At 32.0% G+C, this 23,821-nt stretch overlaps 1 protein-coding gene across 1 annotated transcript in view; it reads right to left on the reverse strand.

The window, feature by feature from the left end:
- The window catches only part of LOC143067283 (cyclin-C-like), a 33,053-nt gene extending 9,513 nt beyond the window's left edge, over positions 1–23,540 (reverse strand). The window contains exons 1-6 of the mRNA XM_076240411.1: positions 23,333–23,540; positions 14,474–14,580; positions 13,678–13,762; positions 6,774–6,843; positions 4,265–4,316; positions 2,904–2,995 (exon numbers count right to left, since the gene is read on the reverse strand). Coding sequence (XP_076096526.1) covers positions 2,904–2,995; positions 4,265–4,316; positions 6,774–6,843; positions 13,678–13,762; positions 14,474–14,580; positions 23,333–23,364 — 438 coding nt within the window. The 5' untranslated portion in view covers positions 23,365–23,540. The remainder of the gene's footprint in view (positions 1–2,903; positions 2,996–4,264; positions 4,317–6,773; positions 6,844–13,677; positions 13,763–14,473; positions 14,581–23,332) is intronic.
- Between the last annotated feature and the right edge of the window lie 281 nt (positions 23,541–23,821).

The raw sequence follows: 23,821 nt of genomic DNA on the forward strand, positions 1-23,821 counted from the left end.
GTAGGAAAGCCATTAGTTGGTTATCATGGTATAACCCTCGGTGTACAAACAGTTGCTGGGAGAGATATTCTGCGGAATGAGTGGATACATTGAGGTTTAAAGTAGAACCTTGGTATGGTGTCAGCTAGTTTTAACGAGAACAGTTTTGATTGTGTTTTGATTAAGTCAGTATAAAATTGTAAAACTCATGCGAGGACGCATGAAATCGGAGGCGTGGGTAGTGTTACGAATTTGCAGTTTAAGAGGTTATAATAGTTCTACAGTTATATATTTTCCGATATCTCTATTAGTTTCCCATATCATCCGTTCATCGTTGAAAACTGTATCTAAAATCATCCCTTTATCCTTGGTTGCTATCAGACGCTTTACCTGTACAGTTGTTGCTAGGGTGCTCTCTTCGAGGTCCGCGTTAGAAGTATAAATAGTGGGTAGCTATTCAGTTCAAATTGTCATTTGTACCGAAGACAGCAGACAGTTAACATCGGATAGGTTGGAAAGGAAGTAGTGAATAGCAGGCAGACAGTTTAGTTTAAGTAAAGTGAAGTGCTTGGAACCTGCGGAAAGAATATAGAAAGGGCTGAGACTGTTGGTTCGGTACAGATTGTCCAAACAGGGCTGGTGCTAAGGTTTTGCGTCTCACATCTCTCACTATTGCAGTGAGTGTTTGCTGACATACCATGCCTTAGTGCTGCCCTGTTGTTCAGACAGTTATAGACATGTTTATTTAATAAAGTTTCATACGAAAGTTTACACCAGTTTGAATAGTTTCCATACATTCGTTTTATTCAGGTTTAGCCCCGTTTTAAACGTTTCGGTTTTCAGACCAGTTCCAAACATTTCGGTTTCAGACCAGTTCCAAATATTTAGGTTTCAGACCAGTTCCAAACATTTAGGTTTCAGACAATAGTTCCAAACCGTCTGATCCGTTTCAAACATTTAAGTTTTAGACCAGTTCCAAACATTTAGGTTTCAGACAATAGTTCCAAACCGTCTGACCAGTTTCATACACTTAGGTTTCAGACTATAGTTTTCAAACAGTTGGTTTTAAACAGTATTGGACTGAAAGGGTTTTAAACAGTTTTAATTCAACAGGTTCGGGTTAGGTTGATAGGTGTTGAAATTCGTTTTATGTAGTATAGTATTTGTTTCATATTTGATAGTGATAGTGTAAACTTTTCATTCACTTTTGAACTTTTGAATTGCTTTTCAAATCCCAGGAAACTGGTACGAACCCGAGGATAAAAATATCTAAACGTCCCCGCCCGGTTACACGTTACAATATAAAAAGATATCAACATTTGTTTTTAAAATCACAGTCTAAACCTGTATATAACGATTTTAAACCTATAAGCACCCCACCACACTGTATAAATATCTGTGAGAATATTTGTTTCAGCATGAAACCAATTTATCCAAAGTGGGAGTGCTCCGATATAACAGTGGATATAAATATATAACAGCGGAAATACCTGTAAAGAACAAAACATTGGTTTCTTTCCCCCTTATTCATATTCCCTATCAAAAAATGTTCGTTGTTAGAATAAAGTACAAAGAACTTCTGAAGGATTTGCCTTCAACTGCAATTATATTGTATGCTGGAGAAAAAAAACTATCCATAGCCGCTGCATGTTTATGCACCTGTTCTGATTGATTCAGGGCCTGTCGTTCAGCAGTTGTCGTTTGTTGGTGTGGTGCATTGGTATTTTCCCGTTTGCCGGTTGCGATATATAAATTAGATCGTTGGTTTTCCTGTTCGAATTATGTACACTAATAATTTTGGGGTCCTTTATAGCTTGCTGTTTGATGACAGTCTGGATCAAAGCCCTGTGTAAACGGCCGTACTTTCACCTGTGTTTGTCATCATCAGGTTGGGAGCAACCCTCACTCAGACAAGGGGTCATTTTACTGATGTAGAAATGAAAGTAGAAATACCAAGAATTTGTATAGTGCTACTAAAAAACCTTTGAAAACTTAGAATTTTTTACTCAAAAAGAGGAGAAATACATCATATTTTAAACCAATTTTCTAAAAGAGGGTTCCACTTATTTTGAATAATATTGAACTGTTAAAGTAAATATGTTAACATGGTAAAAGTCCAGGAATATTACAAAATTCTTGGACATGTTTTGACCATTTAATACCAGATAGATATATAGTTCTTTGGGAAAATATGAGCCTTTTTGTACTAAAAAGTGTTTTTTTTTTACAAAAAAATATATTATAACTTATATCAGGGACTTTATATACTTACTTACTTAGTATAGAAAGTCCCTGCTTATATTGACCCCTCATAAAAGGGATATTTATAAAATTAAGGGGTTGTTCCAAACTGATTATGACTTGGATGGAGAATTGTCTTATTGTCAGTCACACATACATAGACCAGATTTAATTATTCAGTTTTTGACAAATTAATTATACATGCACCATATTAAATAAACAGACATATAATAATAAAACTACATTGAAATACATTAAATCACTCGTATACAATACAATTTCAACTATAACGCTGAGTATGAAATTCACAAAATTATTAAAAGTTAGCAGCGTAGTTTCTCCGCTAATTTTAAGTATTTACCCAGATTAGTTCTTTAATATTCTGTACAGATAACAATGTATCAATTTATTTATATAGTTTCGAAGAAAATACTTTACAAGTTTTATGTTTTATCATTTCATAATATATAAAAAAAAAAAAAAGAAAAAAAAAAGCATTTTTTGTTTTTCAAAATCTACAAAATTAAGAAAAACATTTGATTTTATTCAGAGCCCTTCAAATAAAAAGAAATAATCTAGTATAAAAATATTTTGAATGCGAAAACCCTGTGGATGTTTCGATACAAATATAATTATTAAACACTCCACAAAAAGAGGGCAGAAGGAAAGTTGCTAAACCTTACCATCATCTCCAGTAAATAAAATTCACACTCCAGGACTAAGTTTATTCTGTACGGATATTCCAGTGGGTGTGCATGAGAGAATTTGTTCTTCACTGAAATTGAAATATAGCATGGTAGAAAATCATTAAAGAAGCTGGTTTATTGGTGACATAATAGATATTTAGAAATTGAGTCGTGACTATGAGAATTAAAACCGCGATTGGTGCAAGCAAACATGTTTAACACATCAGATTCAGTATGTGCCAATCATAAGTCAGAAGCCTTTAAGTAGTTATTGTTTGTCTCTGTTTAACATATTTCTTGTATTTTGTTTATTATTTTCTTCATAAATCAAGCCATTACTTTTCTCTTTGAATTGTTTTTCATTTTCTGATTTCAGAACCTTTTATATCTTGTTATGTGGTATGGGTTTTGCTCATTGTTCAAGGCCCAACAGTGACCTATAATTGTGAACTTCTGAGTGGCTTGGTGGAGAAATGTCTCATTGGCAATCATATCACATGCTCTTACTTTTATATGATAACCTACTTATATATAATTAACCCATTTGAAAAGAGAAGGGTCCATAAATGGAAAGAAATATTTTTTAAGGAGGGTCAAACATTTGTTAAAGCACAGTGAATATTATTTTATTTTACATATTTACTTTTGGTAACAGTCAATATTTCAAAGCATTACAATCATAAAATAGATCCTTTTAATAAATTGGATCTTAAAACTTGTTTTGCTTCGTATTAAATGTTATTGTTGAAATATAGATTAAATGTTTATTGACTTTATTAATATATCAGTTCTCACAGTTTGGACAAATCTAATTGTGGAGAATTTCAAATCAAAAGGCCTTGCTAATTAACAATAACTGAAAAATTCATGAGGAGGATAACATAATTTCAATGTATAGTAAAAATTTAGTAAAGAGAAAATCAGATGGTTTAATTGTGAACAAAGTTGGAAATCAAGAATTTCAGACCATACCAAAGTGAATTTTCTTTTGACAAAACCTGGGATCCAGGATTAGCATGAATTTAATTAATAATTAATAATTTGAAATTAGGTGACTACAAATTATTACAATGTAACCTAAAAATAGCATCTGCCAATATCACTGATGAAAACTTTAGAGAAATAGTACATGAATTCATTGCTTGATCTAAGGTCAACTTTGAATCCTAGTTTAACTGATGAAAACTAATAAAATAATAATTACATTCCTTGATTGATCAAAGGTCAACTTTGAGTTCCAGTTTACCTACTTAAATAAGTGTGTGCTTGAATGAAAATACACTAACTCTCTATATTTCTTTGTTACATTCTGAATATATAGACTTAGCATTAAAATATATTGTTGTAATACTACCTACCTACTGCCTGACAAGTACTGATTAACCTTGTGTTTGATATAACACCAAATTCCTGAAAATCAAATCAAAATCTTCAATTAAATCATATATTGACAGGTTATTAGTTGAGACTGATATTATAAGTTATCTTCATCCTTTCGGTAGATATGGATATTTTAACACCCTGAAGTATCCAAGTACACCCTGAGGTGAAGCCAAAGGGTGTACAGGGTAGTGAAGGGTGTTAAAATATCCATATCTACGGATATGAATGTAGATTACAAATTTATAGCTGTCTTAGTCCAAATCTGGCGATTTTTAGAAAAATTGGACCTTAAAGTGTGATGTGAAAGCAACATTTTTCATTTTCTAAAAATATTTGGCAATTTGGCATATTTTTCACGGGTGTACCTTTTGAAGAACCCTACAGGTAGTCAAATGTAAGACGTATTTAATATGGAGACAGAGAAACTGAATAGGTATGACACCCCCTGGGTGATGTATAGCAACGTCCAGGTATATGGGTTAGTAACACCCAGTGGCTATGGGTTTGTTACAAAGTGCGTTAACCAAACAAAATCCTAGAAATATACTAAGCCAGGGATAAGTACTGATAGCAATGCAACTTTATAAAAAATATCATTGATCTATCACAAGTAGTTTCTATCAACCTGACTGAAGCAGAAAACTCATGTTTGGTTGAGGCACAAAAAGAATAATTTTTTTTACCTTTCACACTTTATACGAAGTCAAGCAGGACTTTCTCTTTCTATTTATATATTGCTGTTACCAAAAGGTATTTTAAAAAGTGTATTACTGAAAACAGTTCTAGGATGGCAATTAGCAAGACATTGGAACTGATTTTGAAATATTTCTTAAAAGACAAAATACAGTCTGAATCCAGTGCTAAATAGTTTTTCTAGTAATTTTGCAATAGCTTCTTTCTTGGTCTCTTAATTATAATTCATTTATTACTTACCTGAAATATTGGATTATCCTAATTTTAAAAATTTACACATTTGATAAGTGACTTGATGATTGTAATACACTAACTCACCATTTCATGAAATGATTTGTCACGCCATGTGCCATGATGTGGCCAGCCATGCTTGAGGCTCCCACAGGGTACCCCCTCAGGTCGCAAGGTCGCTTTTAAATTCTTTGAGAGGTCGTTTTTAAGGGAACTGTACAGGTTGCAGGTCGTTTTTCCCAACACAGAAAACGGAAGTCAGTCAGAGGTCGTTTTTTTCCAAATTTTTCAGGTCGCAGGTCGTTTCTAGAAGGCCCTCAGGTCGGAAGTCGCCTCTAAAAAGCCAAGAGGTCACAGGTCGTTTTTGACCCTGGGGAGCCTCATGCTTGTTTGGTAAATTCTACTTTCGGTTTAAACTAGATTTTTTTCATATCAAAACAAATAATGGACAAAAATCTGGGTTTTTTTCCCTTTCTTATATGATTGTTCATATATATATAGGATCATTGAATAATGTATATATGTATTGTGTGCTCGTATGAATACTTTGTAAAATGCAACTAACACAGAATATAAATATAAGATCTATTTTTGCTAATCAAATCAACTTGTTTCATTAGAAATTAATAACACAGGGAGGGACCTTAGTGTCATTGTTGTAGCGCTAAGGGACATTGTTCACAACCAGTAGTGAAATAAATATTTAAAGTTGAAAAAAAAAAAGTTATTTAACAAATTTCTGCCACTTGGCCAAACTATATAAATTCAAACACACATTGGTTAGATGTCCTGATATTCAGTCAGACTCCACATACTTCTCGTACATTTTAATTCCCAGGTAAGACCTACTGACTGTTGTGTACCAGTGGCATTGTACAGATATACACATCTTTATTAACCAAAAGACTTCCATTATTGCATCATCTGGTGATGTAATATTTTTAAGAAATAATTGACGCAAGCTATACTTTATTGTAGTTTTAACATGGGTAGGCATTATAATCATGATTATTTAGCCTGAGCAATAGTGAGGGATAAAATAACACGAATATAATGACTAACTATGTTAAAACTACAATAAAGTATTCTGATTATGACATTTAAGGTAATTTCTATGTCTGATGTGTATAAGTGTAGAGCGTTTGTGTAGGCTCTTCCATGAACATCCTTTTTTTGTTTGTAAACAAGCAAACATCTTGCAATGTGATTTTTCAGAGGGAGGAGCTTTGAACAGCCAGCATGAACGGTTGTCGTATCGAGGTCAAATATGTCAATTTTGAATTGTAAAACATTACAGTCATGATAAATGAATAAGTAACAACATGTGCATCATTTAAGAGTTTGGAAGTATTTTAAGTTAAGGAAATATATTAAATGCATGCCAATTTGATAAAATTTATTTTTCTGCTGTAGTCTATATATGCATGTGCAAACAAATTTTATTGGATTTAGAGCATTGGTACACATTACAGGTAAAAAGTGTTGTTTTTATTTTCAAATATATAGATAGAAATCGGTTAAAGCCATCAACAAGATAAATATAAAACCGTCTATGTTTACCTCTACTTTAGAAGCTAAGAATACACATGTTGGTGCCATAAGCCATGGATCAATACACTTCAGTGAGTTTCTGGAAAACACAAGTCAGATTAATTATATATATAAAGTCAATATAAAAATGTGAACGGTCTTTTTTTATTATCAGAACAATATACAATTTGTTACTTGATTTTGATCTCTGTTGTCTTTTTATTTGGTAAGAAATCAAAATTATTGGCTTAATTTTATCTTCATATTTCATATATTTTCATGTAGTAATTGTGACTTGTGCTTATCACAATTGAAAAATGATAAACTTTGACAAATTGCCCTGAAAACCACTTGTATAAATAGTAATTCTATCTATAATTTCTTCCATAAAACTATCATTCAAATGATTATTTTAAAGAAGACATAATGACATTGATGATGGAAGTTTTTAATGACCTTGACTTGCTATGTAGCCCTCACATATTCGGTATATATGTCGTGTACAAGTTGTGATTTTGTACAGGTTATAACATGTACAAAATTATTATGTTATTATTTGTACAAGGCAAAAATACAAGTTATAACATGTACAAAAGTACCTCATACATGTTGTAACATGTACAAAATATTGCTTAAAAATAGGTTTAACTTGTACAAAATTTGAAAATAAAAACATGTCTGTATTATTACAACACACGTCATCAACCTCAATAATAATATAAAAAAATCCTCTGCAAATAGTTATCAAAGGTACCAGGATTATAATTGAATACGCCAGACGCGCGATTCGTCTACATAAGACTCATCAGTGACACTCATATCAAAATAGTTATGGAGCCAAACAAGTACAAAGTTGATGAGCATTGAGGACACAAAATTCTAAAAAGTTGTGCAAAATACGTCTAAGGAAATCTAAGTGTGGGATACGAAAATTCTTATTTTTTTGAAAAATTCAAAGTTTTGTAAACATGTTTTTCTTTAGAGCACAGACCTTCAGAAATATTTCTATTGCTTCACAGCTTATGTTGGTATAACCCTTTTCATGTTATTGTATGATAAATGCAGTCCACCATGACCTACAGCAGAGTAAGTCTGTTTAATAATTATAGCATACATTTCATAAATGGCCACAAAGTAGATATTTGGTTTCACTGAAATTTTTAAAAGCAATGCCTTAACATTTTGAATTATACAGCCCTCGTTTTGTATCATGCAAAATTGAAAGCAAGGTATCATATGCGTACTCTATATAAAAGCAAGAGAGAGAAACTAGTTTTCATGGGACCTAGTTTAGCTATAAATATCTATGGAAATATAGAATCTGCTATTTCAACTTTTTTTACCTAAAGCATAACTGATAAGTATGCAATTTTTTTTTGTTGAAACCCCTCGGCAACCCTACTCAACTCCGTCTCGTGAGGTTATTGCAGAGGTGTTCAACAAAACCAATGGTATAATTTACCAAAAACACCGAAAAACTTTCCAAAATATATGAAATATCTATAACTTATGCAGCAATATTTTTTTTGATAATTTAATAGATCATTGCTTGAGTCGAAGGTCATATTGGTGTACTACAGCGAGGTGACTACGACATTTAATCAAACTGCAATCATTATAAGTATGCTGCAATTTGGACAAAAATGTACTCTGTCATAAGAATCTGGAATTTTGAAAAGATCCTTTTAACAGACTGTATCAACATAGCACTCATCATCCGATGTTTTTCTTTTTGATTTTTTTTTTCTAGGGAACAGGCTGCCAATATCTCATACTGCTTCAGAAGTGTTATTTCTTTGTCAGTAGTTTTAGCTGCATCTTTTGCTTGCTTAACACTCTTTATTTATATTTCTATCATCTCCTTTGAAAACAGGAAATTGTTCGCAGCGGAATTGTTTGCTCGACATATCTAGGATTTCATTGTAAAATATATACTGGCTTTCCACTTGCATAATAGAAAAATATTTTTATTTTCAATTTTTGTACAAGTTAAACCCATTTTTAAGCAATATTTTGTACATGTTGTAACATGTACGATGTACTTTTGTACATGTTATAACTTGTATTTTTGCCTTGTACAAATTATAACATGTACAAAATTTTTGTACATGATTTTGTACATGATATAACCTGTACAAAATCACAACATGTACACGACATATACATTGTAAATGGACATGTAATCTGGTTTGACTATCATTTGTCTGCAAAGCATCAATGCATAGTGTTATTTAATTTCCTTTTTTATATATATTTTTAACAAACACATTTAACTCCACATTATAGACTGTTTATCTAACTTTTAAAGAGTCTAAGTTAATTATTGTGGTGACTGCAGACTCTAGAGTTCTTCTATCTGTATCTAGATCTAGTGGGTTTCAATAGACTACAACAAAGGATATCTTCTATCTGTATCTAGATCTAGTGGGTTTCAATAGTCTACAACAAAGGATATCTTCTATCTGTATCTAGATCTAGTGGGTTTCAATAGTCTACAACAAAGGATATCTTCTATCTGTATCTAGATCTAGTGGGTTTCAATAGTCTACAACAAAGGATATCTTCTGTCTGTATCTAGATCTAGTGGGTTTCAATAGTCTACAACAAAGGATATCTTCTATCTGTATCTAGATCTAGTGGGTTTCAATAGTCTACAACAAAGGATATCTTCTGTCTGTATCTAGATCTAGTGGGTTTCAATAGTCTACAACAAAGGATATCTTCTATCTGTATCTAGATCTAGTGGGTTTCAATAGTCTACAACAAAGGATATCTTCTATCTGTATCTAGATCTAGTGGGTTTCAATAGTCTACAACAAAGGATATCTTCTATCAGTATCTAGATCTAGTGGGTTTCAATAGACTACAACAAAGGATATCTTCTGTCTGTATCTAGATCTAGTGGGTTTCAATAGTCTACAACAAAGGATATCTTCTGTCTGTATCTAGATCTAGTGGGTTTCAATAGTCTACAACAAAGGATATCTTCTATCTGTATCTAGATCTAGTGGGTTTCAATAGTCTACAACAAAGGATATCTTCTGTCTGTATCTAGATCTAGTGGGTTTCAATAGTCTACAACAAAGGATATCTTCTATCTGTATCTAGATCTAGTGGGTTTCAATAGTCTACAACAAAGGATATCTTCTATCTGTATCTAGATCTAGTGGGTTTCAATAGTCTACAACAAAGGATATCTTCTATCTGTATCTAGATCTAGTGGGTTTCAATAGTCTACAACAAAGGATATCTTCTGTCTGTATCTAGATCTAGTGGGTTTCAATAGTCTACAACAAAGGATATCTTCTGTCTGTATCTAGATCTAGTGGGTTTCAATAGTCTACAACAAAGGATATCTTCTATCTGTATCTAGATCTAGTGGGTTTCAATAGACTACAACAAAGGATATCTTCTATCTGTATCTAGATCTAGTGGGTTTCAATAGACTACAACAAAGGATATCTTCTATCTGTATCTAGATCTAGTGGGTTTCAATAGACTACAACAAAGGATATCTTCTATCTGTATCTAGATCTAGTGGGTTTCAATAGACTACAACAAAGGATATCTTCTATCTGTATCTAGATCTAGTGGGTTTCAATAGTCTACAACAAAGGATATCTTCTATCTGTATCTAGATCTAGTGGGTTTCAATAGTCTACAACAAAGGATATCTTCTATCTGTATCTAGATCTAGTGGGTTTCAATAGTCTACAACAAAGGATATCTTCTATCTGTATCTAGATCTAGTGGGTTTCAATAGTCTACAACAAAGGATATCTTCTATCTGTATCTAGATCTAGTGGGTTTCAATAGTCTACAACAAAGGATATCTTCTATCTGTATCTAGATCTAGTGGGTTTCAATAGTCTACAACAAAGGATATCTTCTATCTGTATCTAGATCTAGTGGGTTTCAATAGTCTACAACAAAGGATATCTTCTATCTGTATCTAGATCTAGTGGGTTTCAATAGTCTACAACAAAGGATATCTTCTATCTGTATCTAGATCTAGTGGGTTTCAATAGACTACAACAAAGGATATCTTCTATCTGTATCTAGATCTAGTGGGTTTCAATAGTCTACAACAAAGGATATCTTCTATCTGTATCTAGATCTAGTGGGTTTCAATAGTCTACAACAAAGGATATCTTCTATCTGTATCTAGATCTAGTGGGTTTCAATAGTCTACAACAAAGGATATCTTCTATCTGTATCTAGATCTAGTGGGTTTCAATAGTCTACAACAAAGGATATCTTCTATCTGTATCTAGATCTAGTGGGTTTCAATAGACTACAACAAAGGATATCTTCTATCTGTATCTAGATCTAGTGGGTTTCAATAGTCTACAACAAAGGATATCTTCTATCTGTATCTAGATCTAATGGGTTTCAATAGTCTACAACAAAGGATATCTTCTATCTGTATCTAGATCTAATGGGTTTCAATAGTCTACAACAAAGGATATCTTCTATCTGTATCTAGATCTAGTTGGTTTCAATAGACTACAACAAAGGATATCTTCTATCTGTATCTAGATCTAGTGGATTTCAATAGACTACAACAAAGGATATCTTCTATCAGTATCTAGATCTAGTGGTTTTCAATAGTCTACAACAAAGGATATCTTCTGTCTGTATCTAGATCTAGTGGGTTTCAATAGACTACAACAAAGGATATCTTCTATCTGTATCTAGATCTAGTGGGTTTCAATAGTCTACAACAAAGGATATCTTCTGTCTGTATCTAGATCTAGTGGGTTTCAATAGTCTACAACAAAGGATATCTTCTGTCTGTATCTAGATCTAGTGGGTTTCAATAGTCTACAACAAAGGATATCTTCTGTCTGTATCTAGATCTAGTGGGTTTCAATAGACTACAACAAAGGATATCTTCTATCTGTATCTAGATCTAAAGGGTTTCAATAGTCTACAACAAAGGATATCTTCTATCTGTATCTAGATCTAGTGGGTTTCAATAGTCTACAAAAAAGGATATCTTCTATCTGTATCTAGATCTAGTGGGTTTCAATAGACTACAACAAAATATATCTTCTATCTGTATCTAGATCTAGTGGGTTTCAATAGACTACAACAAAGGATATCTTCTATCTGTATCTAGATCTAGTGGGTTTCAATAGTCTACAACAAAGGATATCTTCTATCTGTATCTAGATCTAGTGGGTTTCAATAGTCTACAACAAAGGATATCTTCTATCTGTATCTAGATCTAGTGGGTTTCAATAGACTACAACAAAGGATATCTTCTATCTGTATCTAGATCTAGTGGGTTTCAATAGTCTACAACAAAGGATATCTTCTATCTGTATCTAGATCTAGTGGGTTTCAATAGTCTACAACAAAGGATATCTTCTATCTGTATCTAGATCTAGTGGGTTTCAATAGTCTACAACAAAGGATATCTTCTATCTGTATCTAGATCTAGTGGGTTTCAATAGTCTACAACAAAGGATATCTTCTATCTGTATCTAGATCTAGTGGGTTTCAATAGTCTACAACAAAGGATATCTTCTATCTGTATCTAGATCTAGTGGGTTTCAATAGTCTACAACAAAGGATATCTTCTATCTGTATCTAGATCTAATGGGTTTCAATAGTCTACAACAAAGGATATCTTCTATCTGTATCTAGATCTAGTGGGTTTCAATAGACTACAACAAAGGATATCTTCTATCTGTATCTAGATCTAGTGGGTTTCAATAGACTACAACAAAGGATATCTTCTATCTGTATCTAGATCTAGTGGGTTTCAATAGTCTACAACAAAGGATATCTTCTATCTGTATCTAGATCTAGTGGGTTTCAATAGTCTACAACAAAGGATATCTTCTATCTGTATCTAGATCTAGTGGGTTTCAATAGTCTACAACAAAGGATATCTTCTATCTGTATCTAGATCTAGTGGGTTTCAATAGACTACAACAAAGGATATCTTCTATCTGTATCTAGATCTAGTGGGTTTCAATAGTCTACAACAAAGGATATCTTCTATCTGTATCTAGATCTAGTGGGTTTCAATAGTCTACAACAAAGGATATCTTCTATCTGTATCTAGATCTAGTGGGTTTCAATAGTCTACAACAAAGGATATCTTCTATCTGTATCTAGATCTAGTGGGTTTCAATAGTCTACAACAAAGGATATCTTCTGTCTGTATCTAGATCTAGTGGGTTTCAATAGTCTACAACAAAGGATATCTTCTGTCTGTATCTAGATCTAGTGGGTTTCAATAGTCTACAACAAAGGATATCTTCTATCTGTATCTAGATCTAGTGGGTTACAATAGACTACAACAAAGGATATCTTCTATCTGTATCTAGATCTAGTGGGTTTCAATAGACTACAACAAAGGATATCTTCTATCTGTATCTAGATCTAGTGGGTTTCAATAGACTACAACAAAGGATATCTTCTATCTGTATCTAGATCTAGTGGGTTTCAATAGTCTACAACAAAGGATATCTTCTATCTGTATCTAGATCTAGTGGGTTACAATAGACTACAACAAAGGATATCTTCTATCTGTATCTAGATTTAGTGGGTTTCAATAGTCTACAACAAAGGATATCTTTTGCTTACTATCTCATTGACATATGTTCTCCATCATTTTTTTCCATATCATCGCCAAACCAAAATTTGTCACACAAACAAAATGACATGGAGATCACCACATTTTCAACTATAAAATGAATTTTTCAATACTCTATCAAAAATACCAATTTAAGAGATCTTTACTATTCATATAAATAAATATGACTTTAGTAAAATTTTTAGTTTACTCTTTTATTCACTGCTTATTGTCATTGGGTTAGCGGCACTTTAGTATTAGGGTACCAATAGCATTATAGGTAAACAAATTGTAATATGGAAAACCTAAAGATGTATATAATTTGCTATATAAAACAGGTATTACCTAGAATAAAATCTTTTGAAGTATATGGTTGCTGTAGCAATAACCTGTTGTCTCAATTTTAACTGTTCCCCAAGAGACTGAATGACTGAAAATTTAAATCAATTTATTTTAAAACACATTTTGTACTTGAATGTACACATGTATACAAAAAAGAACTTGAAATCAATATTAATTACAGTAAGTTGATAATTTTACATTTGTATATTTTCTTATAAAGTTACATTTTTTAACTGAAAATAGACAAAATCACCAGAAATGTGTGCAGTTGGAGAATGATTAAACTTGATATTACTGCAGCAAGCTCAACAAGTTTATTAAAAAAAAAAAAAAATATATATAAAAACTACTTATGTTGTTGAATATATTTAAGAGCTTGTTTTTGGTAACGACACGCATTGTTTGACAAATTTTCAAACACAAATATTTTAATGAATATAGAAGTAAGTGAATGATGTATGGTTTTTTTGCTTTATTATGGGTCTTTTATGATTTTGCACGAGACAAAACATAAGCAGCTGAAGTCCGCCTCCAGGTGCAGGATTTTCTTGCTGCATTAAAGATCCATTGGTACCTTCAGCTGGGTTTTTGGTTGTTGTCTATTTGACACATTCCTCATTTCCATTCTCAATTTTATATGCAACATATGCAACCACAATCAGGGTGGGCAATTCCCTTATATGAATGTTATAAATATACTCTGTTGCATAAACAGTTGTCAGAAGTCAGAGCAATCACAGACTAAATTCTTGTTAAATCTGTTAAAAACTTATGTTTTATGTACAATAAAATTACTCACAGTTTGCAAAAAATATCATAATCTTCTGGTATCCATCCTCAGTTAAAACATTCAAATCAGCCTGTCTATTCTTAAACAGTTCTGGTGGATCTAACACCCATTGTTGGCTGTAAAGTTAATATACATGTGAGAATGAGTTAACAACACAATAATAATTTAAAATTGTCATAAAAACTTGAACTTTTACATATTTTTAAAATCATTGGTTATTACTAACATTATTTGGAAACCTCAACTAACCTTCAATAATTTTGTTTACATGTAAATGTGTAAGTACACAAATTTAAAACCATATTTACTCTATAGCACTTGTACCTGTCTAACAAGGGTCTGACACACTCAGTTCTTAAGACTATATAACAAGGGTCTGACACACTCAGTTCTTAAGACTATATAACAAGGGTCTGACACACTCAGTTCTTAAGACTGTATAACAAGGGTCTGACACACTCAGTTCTTAAGACTGTATAACAAGGGTCTGACACACTCAGTTCTTAAGACTGTATAACAAGGGTCTGACACACTCAGTTCTTAAGACTATATAACAAGGGTCTGACACACTCAGTTCTTAAGCCTGTATAACAAGGCCAAGGGTCTGACTCACTCAGTTCTTAAGACTGTATAACAAGCTAGGGTCTGACACACTCAGTTTTTAAGACTATAACAAGGGTCTGACACACTCAGTTTTTAAGACTGTATAACAAGGGTCTGACACACTCAGTTCTTAAGACTGTATAACAAGGGTCTGACACACTCATTTCTTAAGACTGTATAACAAGTGTCTCACACACTCGGTTCTTAAGCCTGTATAACAAAGACGCCAATATAACAAATAAAATTGGTAAGGGTTCCACGGAACCCAGTGTCTCGCCTACTTTTGCTGTTAATCGCAGACTCAACAAAAATGAGGAAAAACATCAATAAAAATTTCCCTCTCGATACTGTCTTTTGATTGAAAGAAGCTTCCAAGTTTGGTAAAAAATCCAGGATAGTTTATGAATCTAATAAATGTTTTATAAACTTTAACTGCAGACTGTATGTAATGTTAACTGGAAGAAAAACTAAGTCCATTTATAAGTAAAATACGGAAAAAGTGAATTTTTTTTTTACAAAATTTACTTCTGAATAATATCTTATGATCAGAAACAAGCTTTTGTCAAAGTTTGGTAGAAATCCAGGATAGTTTAAGAACATTATAAAAATTTCAAAAATTTTAACCACAGAGTGAATGTTTTGTTTCTGGCAAAAAAACTAAGTCCATTTATAAGTAAAATACGGAAAAGTGGAAATTTATTTTTACAAAATTTTCTTCTTGATACTATCTTATGATCATAAACAAGCTTCTGTCCAAGTTTGGTACAAATCAAGGATAGTTTATGAAAGTTATTAAAATTTTAAAAAACTTTGACCACAGAGTGAATGTAATGTTTCCTCGCAGAAAAACTAAGTCCATTTATAAGTAAAATACGGAAAAGTGGAAATTTATTTTTACAAAATTTTCTTCTTGATACTATCTTATGATCATAAACAAGCTTCTGTCAAAGTTTGGTACAAATCAAGGATAGTTTATGAAAGTTATTAAAATTTTAAAAACTTTAACCACAGAGTGAATGTAATGTTTCCTCGCAGAAAAACTAAGTCCATTTATAAGTAAAATACGGAAAAAATGGAATTTTATTTTTACAAAATTTACTTCTGGATACTTTCTTATGATCATAAACAAGCTTCTGTCCAAGTTTGGTAGAAATTCAGTAGAGTTTAAGAAAGTTATTAAAATTTCAAAAACTTTAACCACAGAGTGAATATTTGTGGACGCCGCCGCCGACGACGACGCCGACGACGGAATGTAGGATTGCTTAGTCTCGCTTTTTCGACTAAAGTCGAAGGCTCGACAAAAAGTACAGGAGTGAAGCAAAGAATGTTGACTAATCTATTAAACGGATCAATATTTTATGATTACATGTTGTCTTTCTGAAAAGCATAAACTACTTCAGTTTTTAGGGGGAAAATGTCTGAGAAAACAACTGTTGTATTTATATTTCTTCTTCAGTTACATAAAACCATCAATGTTCTGTGTCATATCTGGTAATTACAAAAAATTTATGTTTTATTTAATTATTACTTTTTGTTTGGGCATCATGGTCATATATTTTTGTATTATAATTTTTTACAATTTTTCTTCGTTTTTCGTTTTTATTTTATACATTTAATATTTATTTTATTAAAAAACATGTTGTACACTGCCATGCCCACTCTAGCTATAATCTCCTTTTTTTGTAAAAATATTGATTACAATACTTATCTGCTTTTCTCAATTGATTGTACTTGCAAGTGTTACGATTCAACAAAAGAAATTGCATGTTCACTCCTATGGGTGGGCAGAGGGCATCCAGTGCCCACTCCCACTGTGGACAAAGTAAAATCCTCCTGAGCTGTAGAAATGTATGTATTACATCATTTTTTTTTACTTCTAATTTAAGATAATAACAAAATTGCCTGTTTATTTCAGGTATGGATAGGGGAAATTCGCCTAATTGCGAACTCTTTTTAAAATCCAGAAGTTTGGATACCGTAGAGGACATACTGGTGGTTGCACTGGAAAGGAAAGGATAGAGGGGTATCAAACAGACTATATCTCACGTTTTTATGTCACCTCTCTTGATTGGTAGATTGGAAATATTTAAAATCCGTGGAAATGCACAGTTGTGTAAATTGGGACATAGGGAGTTAAAATATGGAGACCTTGTCTTCAAATTTCTTGCACTTATTGTTTTAACTACTCTTGCTATTCAAAACGAAATTACTATGTATATATATATACGATTCTTAAAGCATGTCTGAGAATGGTTTTTGACATAAACTTGTACTACACAAAAGGTGAAAAAAAAATAATATTAAAATGTTAAATATCTGAGACCACAATTATTATTAAATGATATTAGAAGCAGAAACTTTTTTGTGCTGACAAATTTGTATTGTGATATATTGTCTTTCAATATGCATACATGCAAATATACATGATGCTTTCAGGTGCGGATCCAGGGGAGGGGGGTACGAACCCCCTTTTTTGGACGATCAATGCATTCAGATATATATTTCCGAAATTTCAGGGAATTTTTATCCAAAATATGAAAAAAGATAGTTATTATTAACATACACTATAACAATATATCATTTTACCAGACCACGGTTTGCGGAAGTCAAGAAGATAATATTATGTTTTTCAGGGGTTGACAGGATACACGTGATCGTTGTTAGTTTCAACTTCAATATTATTATGCAAGCAGATGTAATAAACAATGATTTCATACATTATTTTTTTTTTTGGTTTACACTCTATATAGGGCTTTATTTATGATCTTATTCCAGAGTGCACAATTCTTATTTTACATATTTCACCTTTATCAAAATTAGGAAATATGTTTGGTCGTCCCATTTTGTTGTAGGGATGTTTAGATTAAGTGTCGAGTTAATATGTATATTATTTTGTGTTGTCTGCGAGAAACAAATCATTTTTCTGATCTAGTAAATAAAGTCAAAACCGATATTTATATCGAGAAAAATATTCTAAAATATAAGATTGTATCGTGTGCACACTTTTCAGAGTCTTCAGATTATTTGAATAAGAAAGGGGAGCAGTAGTTTACCGATGCTATTTAAGTCTCATCAATCGATAAAGAAAACAAGGGTTCAAATATGTATAACCAGGAAGATTTGGACTATTTGCGATTAGAAATAAATTAAGATCGGACAATATATTTTAGGCACTGGCTACGGTTACATGGAAATGTAACAATAATAAAAATATTATTGTTACATTGGAGACTAATTGCCGGAATGCAAAGTTGGGTAAGGAACCGATTAATTACGAATGTAACAATAATTATTGAGGCTACGGTTACATTGGGTTATTGTTACATGAAAAACAGCAATGTACGCTAGATTTATTAAACTTAAATCTTCTATATAGTTGTGTTGCTTAATTAATTCATGTCTACTAAATAATCTTTTGACTTGTTATAATAATAAATATTATTATTCAACAAATGGTGTTTAAATAGTTTTAGGTATTAATGGATTTGATGTTCTTAAAGATACTACTTTAAATTAGTAGTGCCAAAGGCGAAAAATAAAGTTCAATGGTTTATTGTTGAAAACTCGGGCTGAGAAAACTGTTCACTTTTAAGTATTTAACTGCACACCTACTCGTACAAAAAATCATACAAGACTAACAAAGGCCATGCAAAGGCTCCTGACTTGAGAAAGGCGCAAAAATGCGGCGGGATTAAACATGTTTATGAGATCTCAACCCTCCCCTATAGCTCTAGCCAATGTAGAAAAAACAAACTCACAACACTACGCATAGTAAAACTCAGTTTAAGAGATGTCCGAGTCCGATTTCAGAATCCATGAGGACGTACTATAAAAAAATCAAAAAATTGTATGTTATACTTGTATGTATTGTAAATATAAGATAATGTCTTCAACTTTTATTATTTAGTACATATTACTAGTCCCATCGAACATTGCTGTTTTTCATGTAACAATAACGCAATGTAACCGTAGCCTCAATAATTATTGTTACATTCGTAATTAATCGGTTCCTTATCCAACCATGCATTCCGGCATTTAGTCCCCAATGTAACAATAATATTTTTATTATTGTTACATTTCCATGTAACCGTAGCCAGTGCCTATATTTTAAGTGCTATAGTGACAATTTATTAATCCGTTTATCAAACCTTTACATTTCTTTGTGTCTAATTAATTCTATTGTTAACTATATGTTTGTCGTGATGGAAATCACCCTGACCATGACAAGTTAATCCTTTAGACACTAATCCTTTGCTATAGAAACTGTTTTCTATATATGCTTTTGTATGTCATTTTGTTGTCAGTTTAGGTCTTAGGTCTGGTATTGTCCGGACCTTGCTAATACAGTTTAAAGTATTGGTAATCCGTCTTTGAATCACTATAACACGGAAAACTCCCGGTTATATATTGGTTGAGGTACCCGCGGCACGATCTTGAGCTAGTTCCCCCAAACTAGTATATATAAATACCTCCAGAAGCAGCAATATGGAAGGATCCTGGAATTACCAGCCTTGCAGAAATGGACACCCGTTTCCGATGAGAAAAGCAGATACCTGTTTGGACTTTCTATGCAAATATTGCGGTAAGACATTGAACGTTTTCACCTACCATCAGTGTTATGCAGTTAACGCTTATTGTTACAAGTGCAGACATCATGGACATTTTGCCCGTATGTGCAATTTTCACGTTAAGTCATGTGAAATCCGAAAACCAAAGAAAAAGTCAAAATCTAAAATTCAAAGAGACAGCGACAGAATGAAAATGTTTATTGAGAAAACACAAATGTTATTAATATAAATAAGTACCCTGGTGACACTACTAAATGAAGGGCCCAGCTGACTGTAATTGTTGTATCTTTATTTTCAACTTTTTTGGGTTTTTTTGTTTTTTGTTATTAAGTTTTCTAGGGTTTTTTTTCTCACTTTCTTTGATTTTTTTCCACTAGCCATTTTTAGATTAAAAAAAAATCAAATACCGATAGCAAATTTACCTGACCATATCAGGAAATAGGTATTTAGTCGGATCTTAACACGTACTTGTGACTTGTTTAAAACCGGTTTTGATAAAAATAAACGAAGAAATGTTGAAAATTCGAAATGTTGATGACTTAATTAAATCCATATTTCGGTAAGATGGTGCAAGCATACGATTTTTATTGCGTCTTACACTTTGAGAAGCGAATAATCTTTAACTACTTTATTCAAATATTGTGTAAAAACGTTAATTATGAGCTATGAAAGTCAAGTGGCTTGAGCATTTTTCTGAGGAAGTTTTAAAAAATTGCAAAGAAATATTTTTACAGTGGGTTAGCTTTCATTAGTCTTCACTATCTATGGATTAACAACTTTTGGTTATATTTATAATTAAGAATCATCATTGAAGGTGGAGTACACTTGCACAGTTAATTAATTATATTGACGTGCCATTTGTATGCAAGAGTGACATTTCGTTGTATTATGTGCCAATTCGAAAACAAGTTATGCGAGTATTGTCTCCCTTTATTAGGTTCATTATTTTATAATTAAGTTTAGGTTTCTGATATAATTTTGAATGATTAAAAAATGTATCAATTCAATATATTTCAGTTTGTGTTATTGGTGTATCAAAAACATTGATGTACAAATATAATTTCATAAATCTGAAACGTTTAAACTGATTACATACCAATATAAAGAATCGTTCATCATTTTTGAAAAAGACTATGAATGAAAATCAAATTATAAATCTTCCCTTGATGATAGATAGATTGGGAAATGAACCAGAGATATCTAATGGTAATCACAGAGAGGGACTAGCAAGCAATTTTTAATTGTAGCTTATTCATTGTTAAAACAATTTCCCACTTTAAACAATGTTACTTTAAACAAATATAAGGACTTAGCTAAATCTACAAATTTTATTAGATATTATGATTTTTTATTACAATAGATTAATATGCTAAATAGCGTATTAAGAACATATGTCGTACCTCAGGCTGATTCTTATACTATGATGTCTTTCATTCATGTTTTACGTGGAATAAGACACGGCCAACTTCGGATGAACTATACTCGATGCCTTTAAGCTTGTTGTGCACACAGTTTGCCAATACAATTTATTTGTGTAGAGATTGAAATTTGTCTTTTTGTCGAGCCTTCGACTTTAGTCGAAAAAGCGAGACTAAGCGATCCTACATTCCGTCGTCGTCGGCGTCGTCGGCGGCGTCAACAAATATTCACTCTGTGGTTAAAGTTTTTGAAATTTTAATAACTTTCTTAAACTATACTGGATTTCTACCAAACTTTGACAGAAGCTTGTTTATGATCATAAGATAGTATCCAGAAGTAAATTTTGTAAAAATAAAATTCCATTTTTTCCGTATTTTACTATAAATGGACTTAGTTTTTTCTGCGGGGAAACAAAACATTCACTCTGTGGTTAAAGTTTTTAGAATTTTAATAACTTTCTCAAACTATCCTGGGTTTGTACCAAACTTGGACAGAAGCTTGTTTATGATCATAAGATAATATCCAGAAGTAAATTTTGTAAAAATAAAATTCCATTTTTTCCGTATTTTACTTATAAATGGACTTAGTTTTTTCTGCGGGGAAACATTACATTCACTCTGTGGTTAAAGTTTTTAGAATTTTAATAACTTTCTTTAACTATCCTGGGTTTGTACCAAACTTGGACAGAAGCTTGTTTATGATCATAAGATAGTATCCAGAAGAAAATTTTGTAAAAATAAAATTCAATTTTTTCCGTATTTTACTTATAAATGGACTTAGTTTTTTCTGCAGGGAACCATTACATTCACTCTGTGGTTAAAGTTTTTAAAATTTAAATAACTTTCTTAAACTATCCTGGGTTTGTACCAAACTTGGAAATAACCTTATTTATGATCATAAGATTGTATCCAGAAGTAAAGTTTGTAAAAAGATTACTCTGTTTTTTTCTGTAATTTACTTTCAAATGGACTTAGATTTTCTTACAATCATAAAATAGTAACAAGAGGAATATTTTTATTGATTTTTTTCCTCATTGTTGTTGAGCCTGTGATTTACAGCAAAAATAGGCGAGACACTGGGTTCCGCGGAACCCTTACAAATTTTTTTTCTCAATACAACAATATATTAATTTTTTTTAATAGAAGGCAAGTAAATACAGATATAGATAAAAATTTACATTGTTTAGAATGGCAGTAAGTATGATAGATGGTTTTAGATATAATTATGCTAGATACAAAATTACTTATCCATCTGTCTGTCTATCTAAGATTCATTCACCAATTTAACTTACATGTGCTTTGATGGATACACAACATTTTTAAATTTGATTTTCTTGTTGAGCATTTCTCAATTTTTTTTTAAATGACTGATGGTGTCTTTTCTTGACGTTGTCAGTTTCCTAGTAGTTAACATTATTTTTCCGATTCATCCGATTTGTTTCATGACAGAGATGGATAGACAGCCAACTGAATGTACAATGTCATAACTATTGGACCCTTGCAGGAAGTCAAAAGAGATCATTAAAGCTGATGTAATGGTATTTTATTTTATCATTTTTTAAAAAGTATTTTTCATTTTTCCAAAAGAACGTCCGTGATATTAATAAGTTTGTATTCCTCTTCTGCAGTAAGGATGTCCAAATCTTTACCTCTTCTACCTAATTGTCTAGCAATAAACACAATGCTGCTGAGTTCATTTTCCTTATCACTTTCAATAATTTCGCATAGTAGTGTTGATACATATATACACATGTTTTATAACTTTTTACAACATTTATATATCTAGTGGATGCTAGGCCTCAACTCTTTCCAAACTGCACAGGTAGGTCTGCACACAGAGTAATTTTTTAGTTGAAAATACGGCCATATTTGTCCATTTGTTATGATGAACCTTAACTATTGACGGCAAACAACAATCACTTCGTTTTCCATTGTAGCGTCAAATATTTTTGTTTTATATGACGTCAAAATTTTACAAGAACCTTTGTGATTTCCAGTAATGGCGGACAAAAAGCGATAAGGTATTACTATATTTAAAGGTTTCTGTAAATAAGGAATAGAATTGGTCCTGGCAGTGTAGCACTGTACTCTGAAGGACACCTAATATGACTGGTCTTTTTAAGATGACATGTTTTCTAAAAGTATTATGTGAGTTCTGTTTGAAAGAAAGGATTCAACCCAATTTAAGATTTGTTCTGATATGCCTTAGTATTTCATTTTTCATAGTAATCTTTTGTGTGGTACATGCTCATATTTATTAAACTTCTTTTTGTACATACAAATGAGAACTTTGCCAGAAGTTTCCTGCCATTTTCAACTGTGTATCAATTCATACTATCATAATAACTGTATTGCACTGGCGTATTAATAACAGGTGCTTTCTAGTTGAGTCCTATCTGTTATGTTATTATTTTTTTTTTCTGGAAAAAAAGATCCGGATATCCAAAAACGATTAGAATCGTATCATCAAATGCGGTCCAACTGTGTGACATTTCCGAGGTTTGACGGCAGTTATTTTGAAGCTGATTTTGAGGCCCCTCGATATTGGTAACAATAATAATACTGGAATTGACGAACGTAGTCGTTAACCAGCGAATAAACATTTATATTTCTCCCTGTGCAACGTTAAGGCCAAGGTTTCAGTAAACCATACAAAACATTTAAATGCCAGTTTCTAGCCTTCAAACAGTTCAAAAATTTTATCTCCACCTGCTGTTTTTTCAGAAAATTGTACCTACAGCTCTTGTAAATAATGTAACTCCTTGCTG

The sequence above is a fragment of the Mytilus galloprovincialis genome, chromosome 3 (genome assembly GCF_965363235.1).
Source record: "Mytilus galloprovincialis chromosome 3, xbMytGall1.hap1.1, whole genome shotgun sequence".
Lineage (NCBI taxonomy): Eukaryota > Metazoa > Mollusca > Bivalvia > Mytilida > Mytilidae > Mytilus > Mytilus galloprovincialis.